Source organism: Macrobrachium rosenbergii, chromosome 48 (assembly GCF_040412425.1).
Source record: "Macrobrachium rosenbergii isolate ZJJX-2024 chromosome 48, ASM4041242v1, whole genome shotgun sequence".
Classification (NCBI taxonomy): domain Eukaryota; kingdom Metazoa; phylum Arthropoda; class Malacostraca; order Decapoda; family Palaemonidae; genus Macrobrachium; species Macrobrachium rosenbergii.
This window is the reverse complement of record NC_089788.1, coordinates 57981257-58001216: the sequence shown is the minus strand read 5'-3', so window position 1 is coordinate 58001216 and position 19960 is coordinate 57981257. Positions and strand designations below refer to the sequence as shown.

Genomic DNA, 19960 nt, shown 5'->3' with positions numbered 1-19960 from the left:
TTATTTTATTCAAGGTTAAAGTTAGTCATGATCGTCGTCTGGCCCCGCTAGAGGTGCCAGCCGTCTACCCATCTTCGCTTGACCGCATCAGGGGAGCAACTGAGCGTTGCCCGGTCGTGGATGAGAATGTCATACAGCATTATACGCTGTGCAGAAAACTCGATTGCGCCGGAGAAACTCCGGCGCATTTTTTACTTGTTTAAATATAGAAAGGGACTTCTGGGTGTGATGTTTACCGAGCAACTACGAAATATTGAGCATTGCTGGCTTACAGAATACCGATTGACATTCAAAAGTTCGAGCTAAGATGCAATGAATTACTACCCTAATACTATTCCCCTTGCATTTTAATGCATTTTTTTCCGTTTGTTAACTATTTTTTCTTTTTAATAAGTGAGACCTCTTCTTTCTGTATTTTCTTTTACCTCCTCTTACTTCTTCCTAATGAACACCATATTCTTTGGAAGTTTGAAATTAAAGTCAATGGCTCCTGCGGGATTGTTCCATATGAATAGGGTTCATCTTCTGAATAATAATAATAATAATAATAATAATAATAATAATAATAATAATAATAATAATAGTAATAATAATAATAATAATAATAATAATAATAATAATAATAATAATAATAATAATAATGTTTCCTAAGTTGAAATAACCAGCATCAAACAATCTTAAGGAAACTGAGGACTCTGGGAACCAGCTTCTCTAGACGTAGTTTGACTCTGAAAAAATCCAAAGCTTAATCCCCAAACGCCTGGGGCTTCAGTTGAGAGAGTGTGGGATACAAGGTTGCTGGAATGGCGCAAGGAAAAAAAAGGAAAACTGAGTTGATATATAGTATTTAACTAAGAGAAGGACACATGAGAGTCGTGACTGATGGGATCACAGGGAGCGCGGAACTGAGAGGAGGAAGAAGAAAAGGGAAGTGAAATCGCCTAAAGTGTCAAGACCAGTAGGCTGTCAGAAAATCGCTTTACTGAATGTAAGCACAGGAATATACAGTATTTATTTCAACTGATTTTAAATACCCACAACACCTCCACAGTGAAGGCTAACTTCCTCGTCCCCACCTTTTATCCCTAAGCCAAGAGGTCTGTTGTCTCGATGCTCCTCCAGCTATTTCTGTCAGAAGCATTTTCCTCTGCTAAACCCTTCTCCACATCTTCCCTCGCTTCATCATGCCATCTAATTCTTTGCCTCCCTGTCGGCCTTCTACCCCTACCAGGTTCAATCCAGTTCCTCTTTACTCTCCCTTCTCACTTATCCTTACCACATGTCCAAACTATCTCAGTCTCGACTCTCTTATATCAGTAATCTTACCGCTCCTGCACCTCTCATAATGTCTGCGTTTTCTAGTATCTCATGCGGCAGCGAATCCTGAAAATCCACCTCAGCATCCTTATTTCTGTTATCTCCAGCGTCCGTTCTTTCTTCCTTCTTAATGCCCAGGTTTCTGAGCCATACATCGTCACTGGTCAGATTACGGTACAATAAATCTTTACTTTCACATTATTTAGTATTTATTTTATCACACATTATCTGTGTCGCCTCCATCCATTTCCCCAAAGAACATGTGATCATAAAAACCTTAGCCAGATCTTTGAACCCTGCCACATGCAATGGCTAACACTCCTTTACAAACAACATCCAGTCCTTGACAGTTATTTTTTACCCTGTGGCACATAATTATCTCATTTCGAGCTAGAAACCATACTACATAGGGGAAAGCACCGCTAACATTGTGTGTCAGAAGAGCTCGAAACGAGTCCAGTAACACTAAGTGATGTGTCCAAATGTGCAACACTCGTGCTGTAAGTCCTGTCTGACTAGGGAGAACTCACCATACTGGGCCGATCTTGATCCTGAAACAAAAAAGCATCTGTTCTCTCAAAGTGTTTGAGTTAGATTCTAAAGCAGGGTTTCGAAATGCTGCTCGAGACTTAAGAGTTAGAACTGCTACGTCTGCATTGAATGTTAAAAAAGATGTAATCCCATTTGCAGCAGGGAACTGGTGTTCCAGCCTTCCTGTCTTTAACTGCACAGGAGATTCAGCATTTTTATTTATAAGTGCAAATTTTTTCAGCAAATTAAAGAAAATTTGTATATGCTTTTATTAGATATTCAGAAATCTGAAAGAAGCTAAATAAATCCACAATGAAAAAATGGTAGCCATGCTAAGTCACAGATAATTACTTACCTGTTTTCTACAGGTATTATATAAATCAAGTTAGTAGAATGCAATGCTAGTTTCCGATGATTATAATAGGCCTTTGTACATGATTCATTTATCATACATTTCCAAGCCATTGACGAAGGACTGATACAGAGTGTTAGAAGTCACAAATATATATACTACAGGAACAGCACTGACAAGCATACACAACCATTAGAGACTATATAGCCACCCACAGGCCAGTGTCAAGGTAGGAGTGGCCTTAAAAACTCTTCAAAGCTCATTTGGCTAAAAATCACAATATACTCTCAGGGGACAATACTGATAAACATACCGACCATGGGCGACATCAGATCCACACCTGACAGGTGTCAGGGAGGCGGGGCTTGGAAAACTCATTAGCACTGCTGCCCCCGTATGTTTACAAATATGATAATCTTATTTCCATACTTCTCTACTGCCTACCAGAAAATTTAAACAATTTACAAATTTCTTTTGATATTAAAGGATCAAGTTTATGCATCCCTTGACTGATACTCATATTATGGTTGTAACTTTCTTTTATAAAGCTAGATTCAATGATGTTCCTTTCCAGTGCGTTATTAGAATATAAAATCCTTTTTGCCCCTTCCCAGCTGATAGCATGATTGTTCTCACTAACATGTACAAAAATACCACTGTTCCCCTGTGCATATCTCACACATTTTTTATGCTGTTCTAAAGCACTGGAAAAGAGAATAGAACAGCATAAAAATGTGTGAGATATGAACAGGGGAACAGTGGTATTTTTGTACATGTTAATGAGAACAATCATGTTATCAACTGGGAAGGGTAAAAAAGGATTGTATATTCTAATAACACACAGGAAAGGAATATCATTGAATCTAGCTTTATAAAAGAAAGTTACAGCCATAATATGAATATCAGTTAAGGGATGTATAAACTTGATCCCTTAATACCAAAAGAAATTTGTAAATTGTTTAAATTTTATGATAGGCAGTAGAGAAATATGGAAATAAGATTATCATATTTGTAAACAGTACGGGGGCAGCAGTGATAATGAGTTTTCCAAGCCCCGCCTCCCTGACACCTGTCAGGTGTGGATCTGATGTCGCCTATGGTCGGTATGTTTATCAGTATTGTCCGCTGAGAGTATATTGTGATTTTTAGCCAAATAAGCTTTGAAGGCCACTCCTACCTTGACACCGGCCTGTGGGTGGATATGCAGTCTCTAGCGGTTGTGTATGTTCGTCAGTACTGTTCCTGTAGTATATATATTCGTGGCTTCTAATACTCTGTTAAGTTAAGTATACCTTAGTTTAACCAGATCACTGAGCTGATTAACAGCTCTCCTAGGGCTGGCCCGAAGGATCAGACTTATTTTACGTGGCTAAGAACCAACTGGTTACATAGCAACGGGACCTACAGCTTATTGTGGAATCCGAACCAGACTGTACCAAGATATGAATTTCTATCACCAGAAATAAATTCCTCTAATTCTTCATCGGCCGGCCGGAGACTCGAACTCTGGCCTAGCAGAGTGCTAGCCGAGAACTCTACCGACTCGCCCAACGAGGAATATCTGTCCTTCGTCAATGGCTTGGAAATAAAGTCGAAACCGGTCAGGACCTACACCCCGTCTCTTATTTTTCACCTGTGGTACTGTGTGATATATATATATATATATATATATATATATATATATATATATATATATATATATATATATATATATATATATATATATATATATATACATACTCCCCAGTTGGAAGAAAATTATGTAAGTTCAGTCAAAGGAACGACTTGAAGAATAACTGGTAAAAACATACCTTGTAAAATATAGATCTGATAACAAATAATATGGAAGTTACTGACTTTGCTGACGAATGGGCACAGGCAAAAGCCATATTAGAATGGAGATTTCAGCAATGGACTGACGGAGGCGCCTTGATTGGTTTTCCCATTGGAGGGATGGGTGGAAACATACATATGACAAATATATACATTAAATTTATATAGAATGTGTCTCATCTTTATTTTGCTTTGTGATATGTTCTCATTTTTCTTTTAGGTTACGTCATTCTTATTCTCGTGATTTCATTATGCCACTTCCATTTGCTTGTCATTTACCGTTACAGTAGCTTAACCATGATTCAGTGAACGCTATAGCCAGTACAACTTACAAGGCTGTCTCAGTCTAAAACAACAGCCATCGAAGCATCTTTATACCCTTTTGATCTTGAGCAAGCCCCTACTAATCGGCTGCTAATTCTCTCGTGCTGGGAGTTCACCGTCCGCAGGAGGTATTGATCGCTATTTCATAACTGACCGGACGTTTATTGCCTATTATTACCACCATGGAAGCCCACTGGAACCTATAACCGGAATACCGTATAAGGACCTTGCCTAAAACAAGTTATGGCTTAAGCTCCAGCGGAGAAATCCCGGTTTATGTAGACTGAAACTGTCCGGCAGGTGAGGAAAGAATTATTTGCTCTGGGTTTCTAGGAAATTTGTGTTTAATGATAAGAGACTAGGAGGCTATACTGGAGTGGTGTTGACCTCAATAAAGTTCGTTTGCCTATATTTAGAGATACCTACATACACAGACACACACGCACAAGTATGTATATACGTATATATATATATATATATATATATATATAAGTATATATAAAAATATTTATATATACAAATATTATATATACATATATACACATGTACATGTATAAATACAAAATGTATATATATATATATATATATATATATATATATATATATATATATATATATATATATACTGTATATATGTATGTATATGTATATATATATATATATATATATATATATATATATATATATATATATATATATATATATATATATATATATATATATATATATAAAAGATATCACTGTCAGTTCATGAAAGGAACTATTATATTCTCAGTACAGCTTTTGCATAAATACGTATGGAGGCTTTATTTTGGTACTTCCGTATCTCGGATACCTATTTGTAGATAATAAGTATTCTAACAATAACATGCAACGAGGAGGACACTGAGTGGTGCGCTGCACTGTCCTTTGGGCAAATATGCTGAACTTGTTAACAGGGAGAGAAACCTTTTGCCTGTCTATTATAGTACGTGATCAAAAACTGTTGCCGTTTTGTTTTTATTTAGAACGTTAAAATTTAGAGTTAATGATTGCAGATATATACCGAAATCTTTACTTATTTTCTTCCATGAATATTATGTAAATGATGACATCTGTCGATACATATAGTTATTAATTTTATCTTTAATTGATCGTCGCCTTTAGGAAGTGGCGTCATAAACTAATGCTGACTCAGCACTTGTCCGGGTTTTTATTTCTACTTATTTAAACCATAGATGAAGAATCAGTCTTACCCTGTAACTTCCACATCACTTGTTTTCAAAATATATCTGTTTAACAAAGTGTGCATTTAACAACTATTCTCAACGGTGGTGTCTAGCGCATATTAAACAACCAAACGGCACTTTGTAGTCACGAGCTCACAAACACACACACACACACACACTCACACACCCACTCAGAAACACTGGTCGAATCGTTTGCTGATATAAATTAGGTGGGGAATTTTCATGATTCATGACTCGTATTTGCACGAAGCATGTGATGTATGTTATACTTTCCACGTCACGAACATCTTTATCCATAAAGATAGTATATGAATATAGCACGACACTTTCTATCTTTACGTATATCGTATTTTGCTTATAATTTTCGGTAACTGAGTCACTTTTTTTTACAGCAGAGTTCTTAAAGGGAAACTTCCTTCATAGCATTTGTTATACAATAAACACTATAATCACCGTTTATTCATCATTCAAATGCGTTTGTTCATTTTATATGCTGTTAGTTAAGAACCATCAAACAACCTTCACCAGCTTTGGCTGACAAATGTTTAACATATGCTACTTGAATCATTCTGCCACTACTACTGGATACTGTGTGTTTGTGTTCACACAGGAGGTGGGGGGAAACAAGAAGCAAAAAGATGCCAGAAGGTGAGTCCGTGTGACAGTATCTTGAGAAATCTAAGAAGGATCCCAGTCGCGATACTGGTCTTGTTCGTCTTCAGACTTTATTTCTCTATAGGATATACAGGTGATGGCGTGAACTGATAAGTTGTAGCAAAGGAGCTGCAAGAAGGAAAACTAAGATGACCCCAAAGAGAGAAAACAACCCGTTTGCAGTTTTTGAAAACAGCTTTCATAAGAGTATCGAGTCTTGCTTTTGAGGCACAGGAAGTATTTCCTAACTACAGAACAGTAGATTTTCTAGTAAACATCACCTTTCTGAGCTTACCATTTCAACAGCCCCTGAGACTATGAAGACATCCGACGAAGTGTGACTTTTGGGTTCCACAAAGTCTGGTGCATAAGGATGAGCAGAGAAGGCATCTAATGTGTTGTTACCCATGACCCCTGTGGCAGAAGTCTCCAGGGCAGTGATCTGCGTAGTCCGGACATGGTATGGGAAGTTTTTATTGGCCGCGCTGGGTCTCGTCAAGAACTGGAAGAGAGAGAGAGAGAGAACAAGGGCTGTCAGCGAGAGTGATGAGCTTCTCTACCTGTAATTCACATCCGAAGTCTCTCATTACAGTAAAAATTCATGGCAACCTTATAATACTGTGTATGTATGTATGTATGTATGTATGTATGTGTATGTATGTATGTATGTATATGTATGTATATATATATATATATATATATATATATATATATATATATTATATATATATATATATATATATATATATATATATATATATATATATATATATATATATATATATATATATTTTTTTTTTTATATATATATATATATAAAACCATCTAGTATATATATACTTTAAATGCATGAGCTACATACATACATATATAAATATATATATATATATATATATATATATATATATATATATATATATATATATATATATATATACTACTATACATATATATATATGTATAGCTACTATATATATATATATATATATATATATATATATATATATATATATATATATATATATATATATAATATATATATATAGTAATAAGTCCTCACGTGAAAATAAAAGAAGGAGGTACCCAGACTTTCAACTTCTTCTCCAAAGTCATCTTCAGAGAGTACTAAACAGAGTTAAGAAAACAACACACAAGAAAGCAATGTGACTTTGGAATAAAAGTTGAAAGTCTTGGTACCTCCTTTTATTTTCACGTGAGGACTTATTATAATTCATCCACGGGATTACGATATATATATATATATATATATATATATATATATATATATATATATATATATATATATATATAGGTATTGTCAGAAAGACTTTGTGGGCGGGTGAAAGATTAGTTTAATGACTGGTAAGATTAAGTACAAAAGATTAAAAAGTTTTGATACTGAGAGTACTTGGGCCAGGAATGGAAAAGAATAAGGAAGAAAGACTGTTTTTTGAGAGTCAGGCCCTTTGCCTGTCTGGGTTTGGAGAAACTGAAAGGGTGGTTGTGATAGGTGATTTAAAATGCAAAGATTAATTGTATTTGAAGAGACAATCTTGTTAGTAGGTATGGAATTCCTGTACTAATGACAATTGAGAGTTGTGTGGAAATACGTTTTGAAAAGAGACTGACTGATAGAATTACATGGTTCAGAAGAAGATATTCATAAAACTTTGGGAAGAGAAAAAAATTAAGGATTATTCAAAATTATGTTTTAGTACAAAGCATATGGAGGAGTAAGTTGATGGTGTAACTGGGAGAGAGGAGTGACTAGAGGTTTATCTGATCCTTATTTGCTTAAAGTAGAACTTAAAATGGGTAAAATTTCAATTAGGAAAGGGAGGGGTGAAAGTGTAGCTGCAACAGCAATTAAAACAAAAGAATGAAAAAGGCCAGCGTTAAAGACAAAAGTGAGGACCGCATGAATACGCAAAAATTCAGGATAAGGTTGAAGACTCGGTAGCAAAAAGAAATGATAATAGTATAAGGTGGAATGAGAGGTTTGATGAAGGAAAAAAAAAAAATTATTTAGGAGCAACAGCATTATGGAGGGATGATAATGTACAGGTATACAGGTGGTCAAGGGAAAAGTAATGAGAAAAAGAAGCCAAATAACATGGATGTGTGAGTGTGAGCGAGCATTTTTGGAAAAATATGTTGCTCTATATGGAAGTGAACGTGAAGAGAAAGTTTAATAAGCAAACAGATCTGAAAATAAAAGATGCAAATGGAAAGCTGCAGTCATCTCTAAACGAAAATGCGGACAACTGAAGAGAAGCACGGCTGAATGATGTAAGAATGGGAGAGGGTACTGTTAGTTGGAGAATGTTTGTGAGAGGGACTTTGGAACTGTGTCCAAAGCACAATGAAGGCGCTGGGGAATGAAGGACAACAAGAGTCGTCGGTAATACATGTGAAATGGTGTGCACTGTGATGAGAGTGATTGAGTGATCAGGGCGAGTAGTTAGTGTCGATGAGGGAAAGGTTTTAAAGCAATGAGTGAGAGGGATATTGTGCCTTACTAGTGTACAGGCGAAGAGAGAGTGAGGAGTTTACAGGAAATATAACAGCATAATAATTCTTAGATTACAATGGAAGGTATATGGAAGGCCTATGACTGAGAAAGTACGACAGATGACAAACAGATTGAAAATGAACGAGATATGTGGAACGACATTATTTATGAAACAGTTATCTGTGTTTGAAGTAAAAGGAATATTGTCCAGAGCATAGTCGGACCTAGGAAAAGCAAATGAATCATAACTGATGGAGATGCAAAGTGGATGATGTTGAGGATATGTCATAGAATATATTGAAAATCTTTTATAACTGTTTACACTGGAAGCATATGTTGTTTTCTAGTGTTTTGGATACCGAATTCACGCAACATCGCTCTTGAGAGCAGGTTTATGGCAGTAGCTAGCAGCTGCTCTACTTAGCAGCAGCCTATTTTGGTCCATAAAGCACTTCAAAATGTTCGTGGCGATTTTTGTGGTACTGTAATGTGTGGTGAGAAATTCTTTATGCATCATCTCACAGAAACTATTTTTGGAAGACCCAGTGGATGTTCCGTTAGCTGCTTGCACATATTTTATTTTTCCACGTTGCTTAACATTTTGGAGCTTGATACGGCGGAGAAGGGGCTGACTGATTTTATGGTAGGAAATAGAAGTCTATGTTTGTCGAATAACTAAGAATTGTTCTTGGCCAAGCTCATACTGACATGCTGTACAGTTATCGATGTTTTCTAGTTAAAATACATGTTTCTTTCCGAGTCTCAATGGAGGAAGCTGAGAAGACGCCTATATGTTGGGGGACACGTAGGGGTAATTGCAGCCCTCGGTTCTTATGAATGTTCATTTAGGAGAAATCAACAAGAAGAAAACAAGTCCAAAAACTATCAAAGGACAACCAGTCGTTGTGGTGATGCAAATATCTTGATGGATATGTTTCCGTCATAAAGTTGAAATTTTAATTTTGAAGTTACTTCGTATGCTAATTCTAATTTTAATACACTTTATAGTCAAGGTTTAAATGTTTTTCCTGAACATAACTGCTCCCATGGATTTATCTTTAGTTCAGATATGCTTCAGCAAACTATGATCAGACAAGAATATGCAAAAGACAAATTACTAAGTCAAATGAGAAGTGTGCGAGATGATATACAGCGACTTTGAATTAATGCGACTATGCACATGTGTCCAAGAAATTATTGGTAGATTAACTTGATATACACTGGAACCTCCCTTCATTTTGGGAGGGGTGATATTGTGATCGTTGGACACAACTAGGAAAGGTCAGAACAACATCGAGTGCCACGAAGTAGCGGCCAGTGCCCGGATCCTGTCCCGCTCCGCCTGATAACCTCCTGTTGGTGGCTGCGTCTGTTTGATGCCTGATGCTGCTACATTGTTACATCATTCATTACTGAACCGGTAAGAGATATAGGTACGGGGGTTGAATGCAAAACTTGAGGGATGGAGCAAATATAAATGTAACCTTATCAAAGTCATGTCATGACTTATGACAATGTACGATGGATTTTTTACAAGATGATAGAATAAAAGAAATCACATGGTAATGTTCCGAAGTTACTTTCTACACATAAGTAAATCTAACTCAGTCAACTGTGACCGTTGCCACTGACACAAACCCTTCCACACCACTCTTATGCTGCCCCAGTCCACTTTTCACTTGGAACTTCAACACCCACTGCATATAGACTACCCAGATGGATGTCCTTCCATCGTCTCTTGATTTCCTGTTTGGCTTTCAAGTGGCTACCGTCAGTTATCCACGTAAACCTCGCTCTTTTAGTTTTATGTAAAAGAAAACTATTGAGATGGCTTTGTCTGTCCATCCACACTTTTTCTGTCCGCCCTCAGATCTTAAAAACTTCTGAGGCTAGAGGGCTGCAAATTGGTATGTTGATCATCCACCCTCCAATCATCAAACACACCAAATTGCAGCCCTCTAGTCTCAGTAGTTTTTATTTTATTTAGGGCTAAAGTTAGCCATGATCGTGCGTCTGGCAACGACATAGGACAAGCCACCACCGGGCCGTGGTTAAAGTTTCATGGGCCGTGGCTCATACAGCCTTGAGTATATGCTATACAGAAAACTCGTGGCTACTTGTTTTTACTTGTTTTATTACGATTTGCCCCATGTTGATTGCTAAAGCAGAGAATGTGTATCGCTTTATGATAGGTATTCTACTCACCAGGAAGAAAGCGTGGCCAAAGCAGAGAATGTGTATCGCTTTATGATAGGTATTCTACTCACCAGGAAGAAAGCGTGGCCAAAAATGGTGATCGCCAGTTCCACCCCATTGACCACCTTCTCTCTCACCCATTTGTCTATGACGTGGTTGCTGATGATGATAACCACGGGTCCCGACACAAACCTAAAAAGAGTCGAACGTGATACAATTAAGATACCTACATATAAAACGAAGCGATTATTGCATATCAAAGGCCACGGTTTACCTCAAATTTAGGCACTTTAAACACAAAAAAGGATAATTCTGCATCGGGGGATATACTGAAACTTTAGAGCTCTTTCTGATGCTAAAATCTTTCATGGATGCTTTTAGATGAGGGTGAGAATTACTTCTTGGCCTGAATTTTAGTTTTACGATACCGAGAGAGAGAGAGAGAGAGAGAGAGAGAGAGAGAGAGAGAGAGAGAGAGAGAGAGAGAGAGAGAGAGAGAGTGTAAATAAGTCAAATCCTCTATCTTAATTACTAATCCGCAGAGCTCACTTACCAAAGCGTGTAAAAGAAGAAAAATGGGTAATAAAACTTGTATTTTTCTGGATAATGTTTGACGGTGAAGAAACACGCGTAGAGGAACATGATCCAGGCCAGGCACCTGAGGACGACCAGCCCGTAGCCAGCTGGAGATTCGTACAGGTACAAGACTTCTCCCGGGTCGAACACCTGTGCAATGGGGAAAGGACCTTTTATAGTTACTTAATCCAACGTTGCAATGGGAGATAAGAAGAGGTGATAAAATTCTGGAAGTCAAATGAATTCAGTGATTTTCCTTTTCGTTGACATGATATTGTAAGGTACGGCAGTTTTCCAGGTTTATGTCAATGTCTGTGATGTAGTCTTGTATCATTACTCTTTGTTACTTCGTCTCCTTGAGAGAAGAAGTTTGATTTCGATGCTGAGAGAACTTACCTTTTGTTCGTAGATGAAGAGCATAGCATAGGTGATGCAGAAGATGCAAATGAAGGCTGTCAACTTGACGGAAGAAGCCTGACGCAGTCTGCCCCGAGTGATGTTGAAGCCTTTCCCCATCAGAATCAGCATCAGCACCATCAGGATATTCGTTATCGATAGCATCAATTTACCTGTGAAAATCTAAGTCTCAGATCTCTCAATCTTTTTCTCTCTTTCTTTTAGTGGTCTAGAAACCGACACAGGCAGTGATGTCTAAAACAAATGAGAGAAGGATGCCCAAGGACTTGCTGTAATATTTGTTCTGAATCAGATTTTTATTCCCCCTATACATGTACTGACATTTGCCCGGCGCTGCAAAACATATTGCACTGGCTTTCATCAATTGCCGGAGAATACAAATAAGTTTCTGCAATATCTTTATTTAAATTTTGTCAGTCAGTTCGAGTGTTCCTTCTCTGTGACTACTAAAAGCACACTCTATCATTCGAGATGCACCACTCATTTTCAAACTTAACTTACACACAGGTTTTCATATGGAAATGGCGATAAATTTTTTGTAAAACTTCAGCACTTACCGATCAGCTTGCTCTCAGGTAATCCCACGCCGTTATACCCGTATTTGGCGTAATGAAGGTTGAGAAAAATAAGACCCACCACCTGGATGACGACCCCGGACATGTACAGGCGGTACGTGGTGTGGAACAGTTGGCGACTCTTCAGCTCGGCTGCGAAAGGAAACATATTTACTTATTTATTTATTCTGAGAGAGAGAGAGAGAGAGAGAGAGAGAGAGAGAGAGAGAGAGAGAGAGAGAGAGTCTCTTCTTTATGTGACCTAATTTAAAAAGTTGAATGACCCATAACTTCATTTTTCTATAGCCAAAAGCAGATCTTTCTATCATATGAAGAGAAATTTCACCAATGTAAACAAAGAAATGGAGTTGGTGTTATAGGATTCCCCAGGACTTAAAATTACTCCCAATGGACAAGGGTATAATTTTCAGACTAATGTTCCACGCACATGCATCTCTCTCTCTCTCTCTCTCTCTCTCTCTCTCTCTCTCTTTCTCTATATATATATATATATATATATATATATATATATATATATATATATATATATATAAAGATATCTATCTATCTATCTATCTATCTATCTATATATATATATATATATATATATATATATATATATATATATATATATATATATATATATATACACATGCATACACACACACATATATATAGTATACATATTTATCATACTCTGCTGTTTGTGAGCATGAAGTTTCAGTGTGAATCTGGAGTAGCCCTTAAGATGACCATGGAGGGCTGAAACAGCTGTTGGGTCACGAATGAATAAACAGTATTTTAGTGGTTTTGTTTATCCCTCCTTGAAGACTAGAAAATGCCTTGGAGATAATTTACCAGTACACTGTAGAAGCCATATGTCCAGTATCATTTGAGGAAAATGAAGAGAAGGCTGTGTCGGAAAATCATGATTAAAATGTGGAAAGGCGTTGGCAGCCCATATGGATGTGGAGACTCTTTCAATATGGAATAAAAGGAACAAAGACTACAGGGGAGTGCTATTGACATTCACCCTTGGGGCTGGAAATTAGCTACCCTCGGGAGATCCAAGGAAGTTGGGACCAGCGTGGTTTGGAAGTCTGACGTCGGAAGAGGATGGAAAGCCTCCAAGTATGAGCTGCGCTGGGCACTGGATGCTTTGCAGATTTAAACTCGGAGGAGGCATGGAAGCCTCTCAGTGAGAGTTGGAATGGACTGGAGAACTTCTGGAATATTTTATAGAGTCGAGGGATTCATGGAAAGCATCTTGACCTGAGGAATCTCACAATCTTTTTCAAAACCATGAACTGTAAATGTTCAAATGTTTAATTTTCATTTTTTATTCTTGTTTTTAGAACATTTTTGGCAGTACTCTACTATATATTAGAATGTATTTCCCATGTAAATGTGAAGTAGCATTTAAGATCATTGATGGTAGAAGCAGATGTCGGCTTAGGATTGACTGAATGTAGCAGTATTTTAGCAGTTTTTTTTTATCCCTCTTTGAAGATTGGAAAAACACTGAAGAGGAATGAAGACAATTTCCTGGTAAAATGTAGAAGCCACGTGCATTAACACTTCAGAAATGAAGAATGTAATTTATATAAGCAGGCAATATCCCCTGAAAATAGATGATAACAATTGCCTCCTTCGGGATCTGAACTATGGACCAATGAAGCTTCAGCCCATGCAGTTATGGGGCATAAAAGGCGAGAATCAGACTTGCAATGGCATGTAGCATATCTGCTTCCCTTCCCCAAAAACAGGAGTTATCATTAGCATAGCTCTTTCAATATATATATATATATATATATATATATATATATATACTACACAAGTCATAAAGGAAGTTGGGATGTAAGTACCATTGCACCTAAGACTTTTACCTGGGCAGGCCCACTGTCTCGCATACCAGCGAGTTTTACCAAGACCACCGGTGATCTTGGTTTTACCCAGCAGTGACCAGGTTGATGGCATTTCTTTCGAATTATCCCTCCTTGTCTTTTGATTGAAAGACCTGGATTCGACCCCAATGTGAGTCAGAAATATATTTCTGTTCCACAAGTAATTACATGTCGATTACTTCTATCATAGTCACTCAGAAGGGATATTTCGAATGAAATGCTGTCAACTGGGTCACTGCTGGGTCGGGAAGTTAGGTGAAACTCGTTGGAATGCTAGGCAGTATGCCTGCCCATGTGAAAGCCTTCGGTACAGTGTAATTAGGTTCCAACTTATTTTATGATTTGTTTGGTCCAGCTGGTAATGCCCTTGCCTTTCAACTGAAAGACCTGGGTTCAATCTCGATGTGAGTCAAATATATATATATATATATATATATATATATATATATATATATATATATATATATATATTTTCTACTTACGTGTACACAATTAGATATATTACAAACTCCTGAGATTTCATTATTATGATGTTTCGCTGTTAGGCCCAAAGCCTAAGGGCCCCGGTAGTCTGAGTGGGCTAGGACTTCTTCTTCTTCTTCTTTAACGTGCTTTTTCCCATTTTTGTAACGTGCCTTTTTGAAGGACTTTTTTTGGCTTTGGGGTAAGTCTCGATCGGCTGCCCTGCCTGACATCTTGAAGGACTTCAGACCGTCATTCGATGGGCCGGAGTTCGATTCCGCCGCTTGATGAAGGGTTAGACCTGGTGATAGAAATTCATTTCTCGCTATAATGGCTTCCCCTGCCCGTGAAGTAACCAATTGGTTCTTAGCCACGTAAAATAAGTCTAATCCTTCGGGCCAGCCCCTAGGAGAGCTGTTAATCAGCTCAGTGGTCTGCAAAACTAAGCTATACACTTATTTACATGTATCATACCCGACCCAACGCCCTTTCTTCCCAGCAGCGAGAAGTTGTTGCGCGGGTAGGTCGAGAGTTCGAGACGTGTGAGATGTTTGTTATGTTTTTTTAGAAGGTGTTGTAGTGGCTTTGTTTTGTGTGTGTATTTAGTCTGTAACATCCATTTGCTTTTTAAGCAAACCTATCCGTTGATTACATACATAATCCCGGGATGTCTACACGGATAGCAAAGTGTCCGCCGATCTGATCAGTCGGCTGCGGATTTGAACCCGCGCCACAGACCTCTACGAAGTCCGAAGCTGCTGCTGTAACCGACTGTGCCATCGAGGCTCCTTCTGAGTGGGCTAGGACGTACAAAGGAAATTTTGAAGTGTAAAGCATTCTAAAAATTAAATCCAAATGAGATAAAACAAGTAAACTGCGACTGAAGTGAGCGTGCTCAATAAAAAAAAAGTAAAATATGCGCCGAAGTTTCGTTGGCACAATCAAGTTTTCTGTACAGCGTATAATGCTGTATGAAACTCTCAGCCGCGGCCCAAGTGGTGGTTTTCATTATTATTATTATTAAAATAGTTTAACCAGACCACTGAGCTGATTAACAACTCTCATTAGGCTGGCCCGAAGGATTAAAATGAAATGGAGCACCAGGTCTAAGCCATAGGCTAAGCATTGGGACTAAATGATGAATGAATAACGAAATTTTAAAGATATGCAAAAAGGCATATGCTTCCACACTAGAACACATGCACACATTAAATACATTTACTAAAGTTTCATTTGTACAATTAAAAAAAAATAAAACTGAGTAATGATAAAATTCTGAATACTTAAGATTTTTTTAAAATTCGGATTATTTTATACTAGTTGCCCCGTGGGATTTTGTATTTCCTTAAATTACTTTTTATACTTTACCAATTAATGTACATTCCCCATGAATATTAATGTTGAGTCAATTGAACATGTAGACTCGGATGAAACTTCACAATCGATCCATTTCCAAAAGTTGATAACCGATGTTGGCCATATTTTGGACATTCGCGCAACACAGGTTTAACCGTTATTACCACTTTGCACTCTGAGCATTCGGGAGCTGGTTCATGTGTCAGACGGGTATGGCCTATTCGGAGACGTGTTAAAATTACTTGCGCATGTCTCTCTCTTTTAACTCCAAGTTTTGTTTGGTTGAACTTATTATTTCCAGGTTCTTCATTCCATTTATTTTGCCATTTGCTTATAATGCCTACTTTTATATGTGTTATAAAGTCGTTAACTGGGATATTTATATTAGATCGTGTGGCCTGTGTTGTTGGCACCTATAGCGGTACTAGACGCACGATCATGGCTAACTTTAACCTTTAATAAAATAAAAACCGAGGCTAGAGGGCTGCAGTTTGGTATGTTTGATGATTGGAGGGGGGGATGATCAATACACCAATTTGCAACCTTCTAGCCTCAGTAGTTTTTAAGTTCTGAGGGCGGGCAGTTGAAGTGCACACGGACAGACAAATAGCCATCTCAATAGTTTTCTTTTAAAGAAAACTAGAAATTAAGTGTGAGCACCCAGCTGGAAATTTTAAAGAGATTCTACCGATTTCAAGTCATCAGAAATCAATGGCAGAAGAATTTTCAAGACATGCAGCTGATTTATAATAAACCTTCTATTACTGAAATTTGTAATAAGCCCCATTGTTTCATAACCATCGTCTCCATACGATATGCTATAATATACCTCTCCATTATTCTCGTATATGTATATCTATACATATATATGTGTTTGTAATTGTAATAGCCACAATGCCCTCTTAACTTCTCGGATTCTTCATGCGTTTTGGATAGGCTTGTCACTACAAAGCCTTAGATCCAAGTGCAAGATTTTTGAAGTAATTATGATGTCCGGTAGCGGGAAACGAACCCGCGTCCCATAATCCCAAACGAGGTCACGTTGCCGACCTAACCACATATAATATATCTGAATTAAACACTTTATTATCCTTTCATCTGCACAGGATGTAGAGAAGAAAGTAAAAAGCAGAGCAACCAACACAAACGCTTACCTGCAGACAAAATAGAGAGAAATAAGATTCCCAGCTCGAGAACCATCGCAACCAGATTTGTCTGCAGAATGTCTGGAAATAAATTGGAGATAGTTATTACTGGTATGAGATTCACAGAAGGGAGTCAAGGAGAGAATGATAAAATCAGATCATTACAATCTTCAATGCTGTAGAAGGGTTTGCTGTTCCTTACTGAATATAAGCCATGCTATTCACGCGCTAGTAAAGAGGCACGCTGAGGGTACTCACAAAATTCGTCTGCTGAAAAATGCTTCGTCCAGTATTCGAACCCATTGGTCATTGTGATTTTATACTTGAGTTGTAGACCCTGTTCCGCAGAGGAAGAAAACAGAAAGGCATCAAGAGACTGGCATTGCATACATTAACACCTGTGCTTTACTTAATTTCTACAGCTATAAGGCCATATAACACAATGGAACATCTTTGATTGAAAAATACTTACAATTTAGAATTTTTTAACAACTAATGCTAGTGATGCAGTATTTGTTTACACTCAATAATTAGAATTTCGAAAAATGCATTCTACATATTCTTATTAATCTCTATTTCAGGCAGGCACTCAGAACATCTTTCATTATAAATATGATTTAGCAGGCTACATATTCAGTTTCAAGACACGTGATTGTAGACGCGATTGCATACAAATAAATTACATAAATTAAGTATATCTAGATACACACACACACACACACACACATATATATATATATATATAAATATATATATATATATATATATATATATATATATATATATATATTATATAACATACTGCATACACAATATATTATATAAATACACACATATATATATATACATATATATATATATATATATATATATATATATATATATATATATATATATATATATATATATATATATATATATATATATTCATATGTTCCTTTCCTTTTCTCTCTCATGCTCTCTTTTTAACCTTTCTAATTCTAGCTTCTTAATTATCACATTCACATCTTCAGATGCATCATCTTGCAGTACACAAAGATCAAGTGCAGATTCATCCACAATCTCATTATCTACCAAGCTTTGAACGACAGCATTCATATAATAGAGCTTCACTGGTATCTCGTAACACTCAGCTAATCTAATCCAATCATTTCTCCTTAAACCACGTTTCAAATCAGTTGCAGAGGGTCTAATTTAAATTCTTCTATATCAAAAGTAGCCATTATGTATCAATATCATACAAACACTTAATATAGACTAGGCTGGGTTAACAATGACCTATATTATTATAGAAAGGTTAAGGTATAGACCTAGAAGGGCTAAACCTAGTAAGTACAAATACACTAGAGCACTTATCACAAACATAAGTAACATGAACTTATCAGGCATAATGCTAAGCACACAAAAACATTTTGATTACTGTTCATAGCCTATTACTAAGATAATCTCCCGGACAGGCCCCCAAATTCTGTTACAGAACACTAGGCTAGAATAAAACTAAATAGTAACAACTAACCTAATTTATTAATGAACAGTAACAGTTATCACCACCATAACAGAATAAAAGGAAAAACTTAGCAAAGAACATGACAATTAACAGATACATAGTAATATTACTCACGCAAACCAATATGTAAATTAATGAGTAACAACTACCACTGGCCAAATGGCTGACCATATAGTCAAATTAACCCCTAAGTCAACATTCTCAGGTTTTCCCCAAGGATCCTCAAGTTTTACAAGAACAGCAAGTCAAGCAATGAAATACATGACAGATCAACTATTCCCCATGTTACCACTCCAGTACTCATTAACACTAGCACAATCCATAACACTTGTATGTGTAAGAAAACTTTTGTACAGACAGACAGAAAAAAAGAGAGTGATTCACCTTGGTGCTTTCGCAGTTGCTGACCGCTATGAACCACCATCTCTCCCTGACGCTGCGGAAGGACCTCGACCCCCTGCACTGGTAAGTGGCCTTGTCTCCCGACGATCTGATGATCTCGCACTCAGAGTTCATCGAGTATAAGGTCAGGTTGATGACCTGATTGTTCTCCCGCTTCATGACTGCTTCCCTTTCCTCGCACGTCTGCTAAGCAACGAGGTAAGCGAGAAAGAGAGAGAGAGAGAGAGAGAGAGAGAGTTTATGAGTTGATACGTCACGACAGGTATGTCTAACACGGAATGTTGTAAGAATATAACTGGACAAATATTCTGCACGAATGCGAGAGAAAGAGATTTTGAAACGACATTCTTAAGATTACCCATCAATATTAGAAAATACTCTTTGATTCCAAAAAGAAAGCAAGAATGCGGCAGGCAGCCATGATTTATTGCAATACAAACTGAAGGCAGCGTGTTTTCCCATCACGCAACGCTCATGCCATGGTTATCGCCAACACAAGCAATAGCTGTCATGTTGCATGATGACACGCAACGTTGTATGATCAAAGCGTAGTCACCAGTTGTAAGTGCGTCCAGACTATTGAAGCCACGAGGCAGTTAGAATCACCGGGAGATAATTACTAGCTACTGTCATTAAATCACAGGCCGCGAGGTGACACTGGAAAGAGGCTACTTGACCGAGAAATAGTC

At 37.3% G+C, this 19960-nt stretch overlaps 1 protein-coding gene across 1 annotated transcript in view; it reads right to left on the bottom strand.

The window, feature by feature from the left end:
• The window catches only part of LOC136831421 (transmembrane protein 145-like), a 32956-nt gene that overhangs the window by 3357 nt on the left and 9639 nt on the right, over nt 1-19960 (bottom strand). The window contains exons 3-10 of the mRNA XM_067091851.1: nt 19254-19454; nt 17621-17699; nt 17372-17443; nt 12499-12648; nt 11921-12093; nt 11502-11674; nt 11020-11140; nt 6536-6742 (exon numbers count right to left, since the gene is read on the bottom strand). Coding sequence (XP_066947952.1) covers nt 6536-6742; nt 11020-11140; nt 11502-11674; nt 11921-12093; nt 12499-12648; nt 17372-17443; nt 17621-17699; nt 19254-19454 — 1176 coding nt within the window. The remainder of the gene's footprint in view (nt 1-6535; nt 6743-11019; nt 11141-11501; nt 11675-11920; nt 12094-12498; nt 12649-17371; nt 17444-17620; nt 17700-19253; nt 19455-19960) is intronic.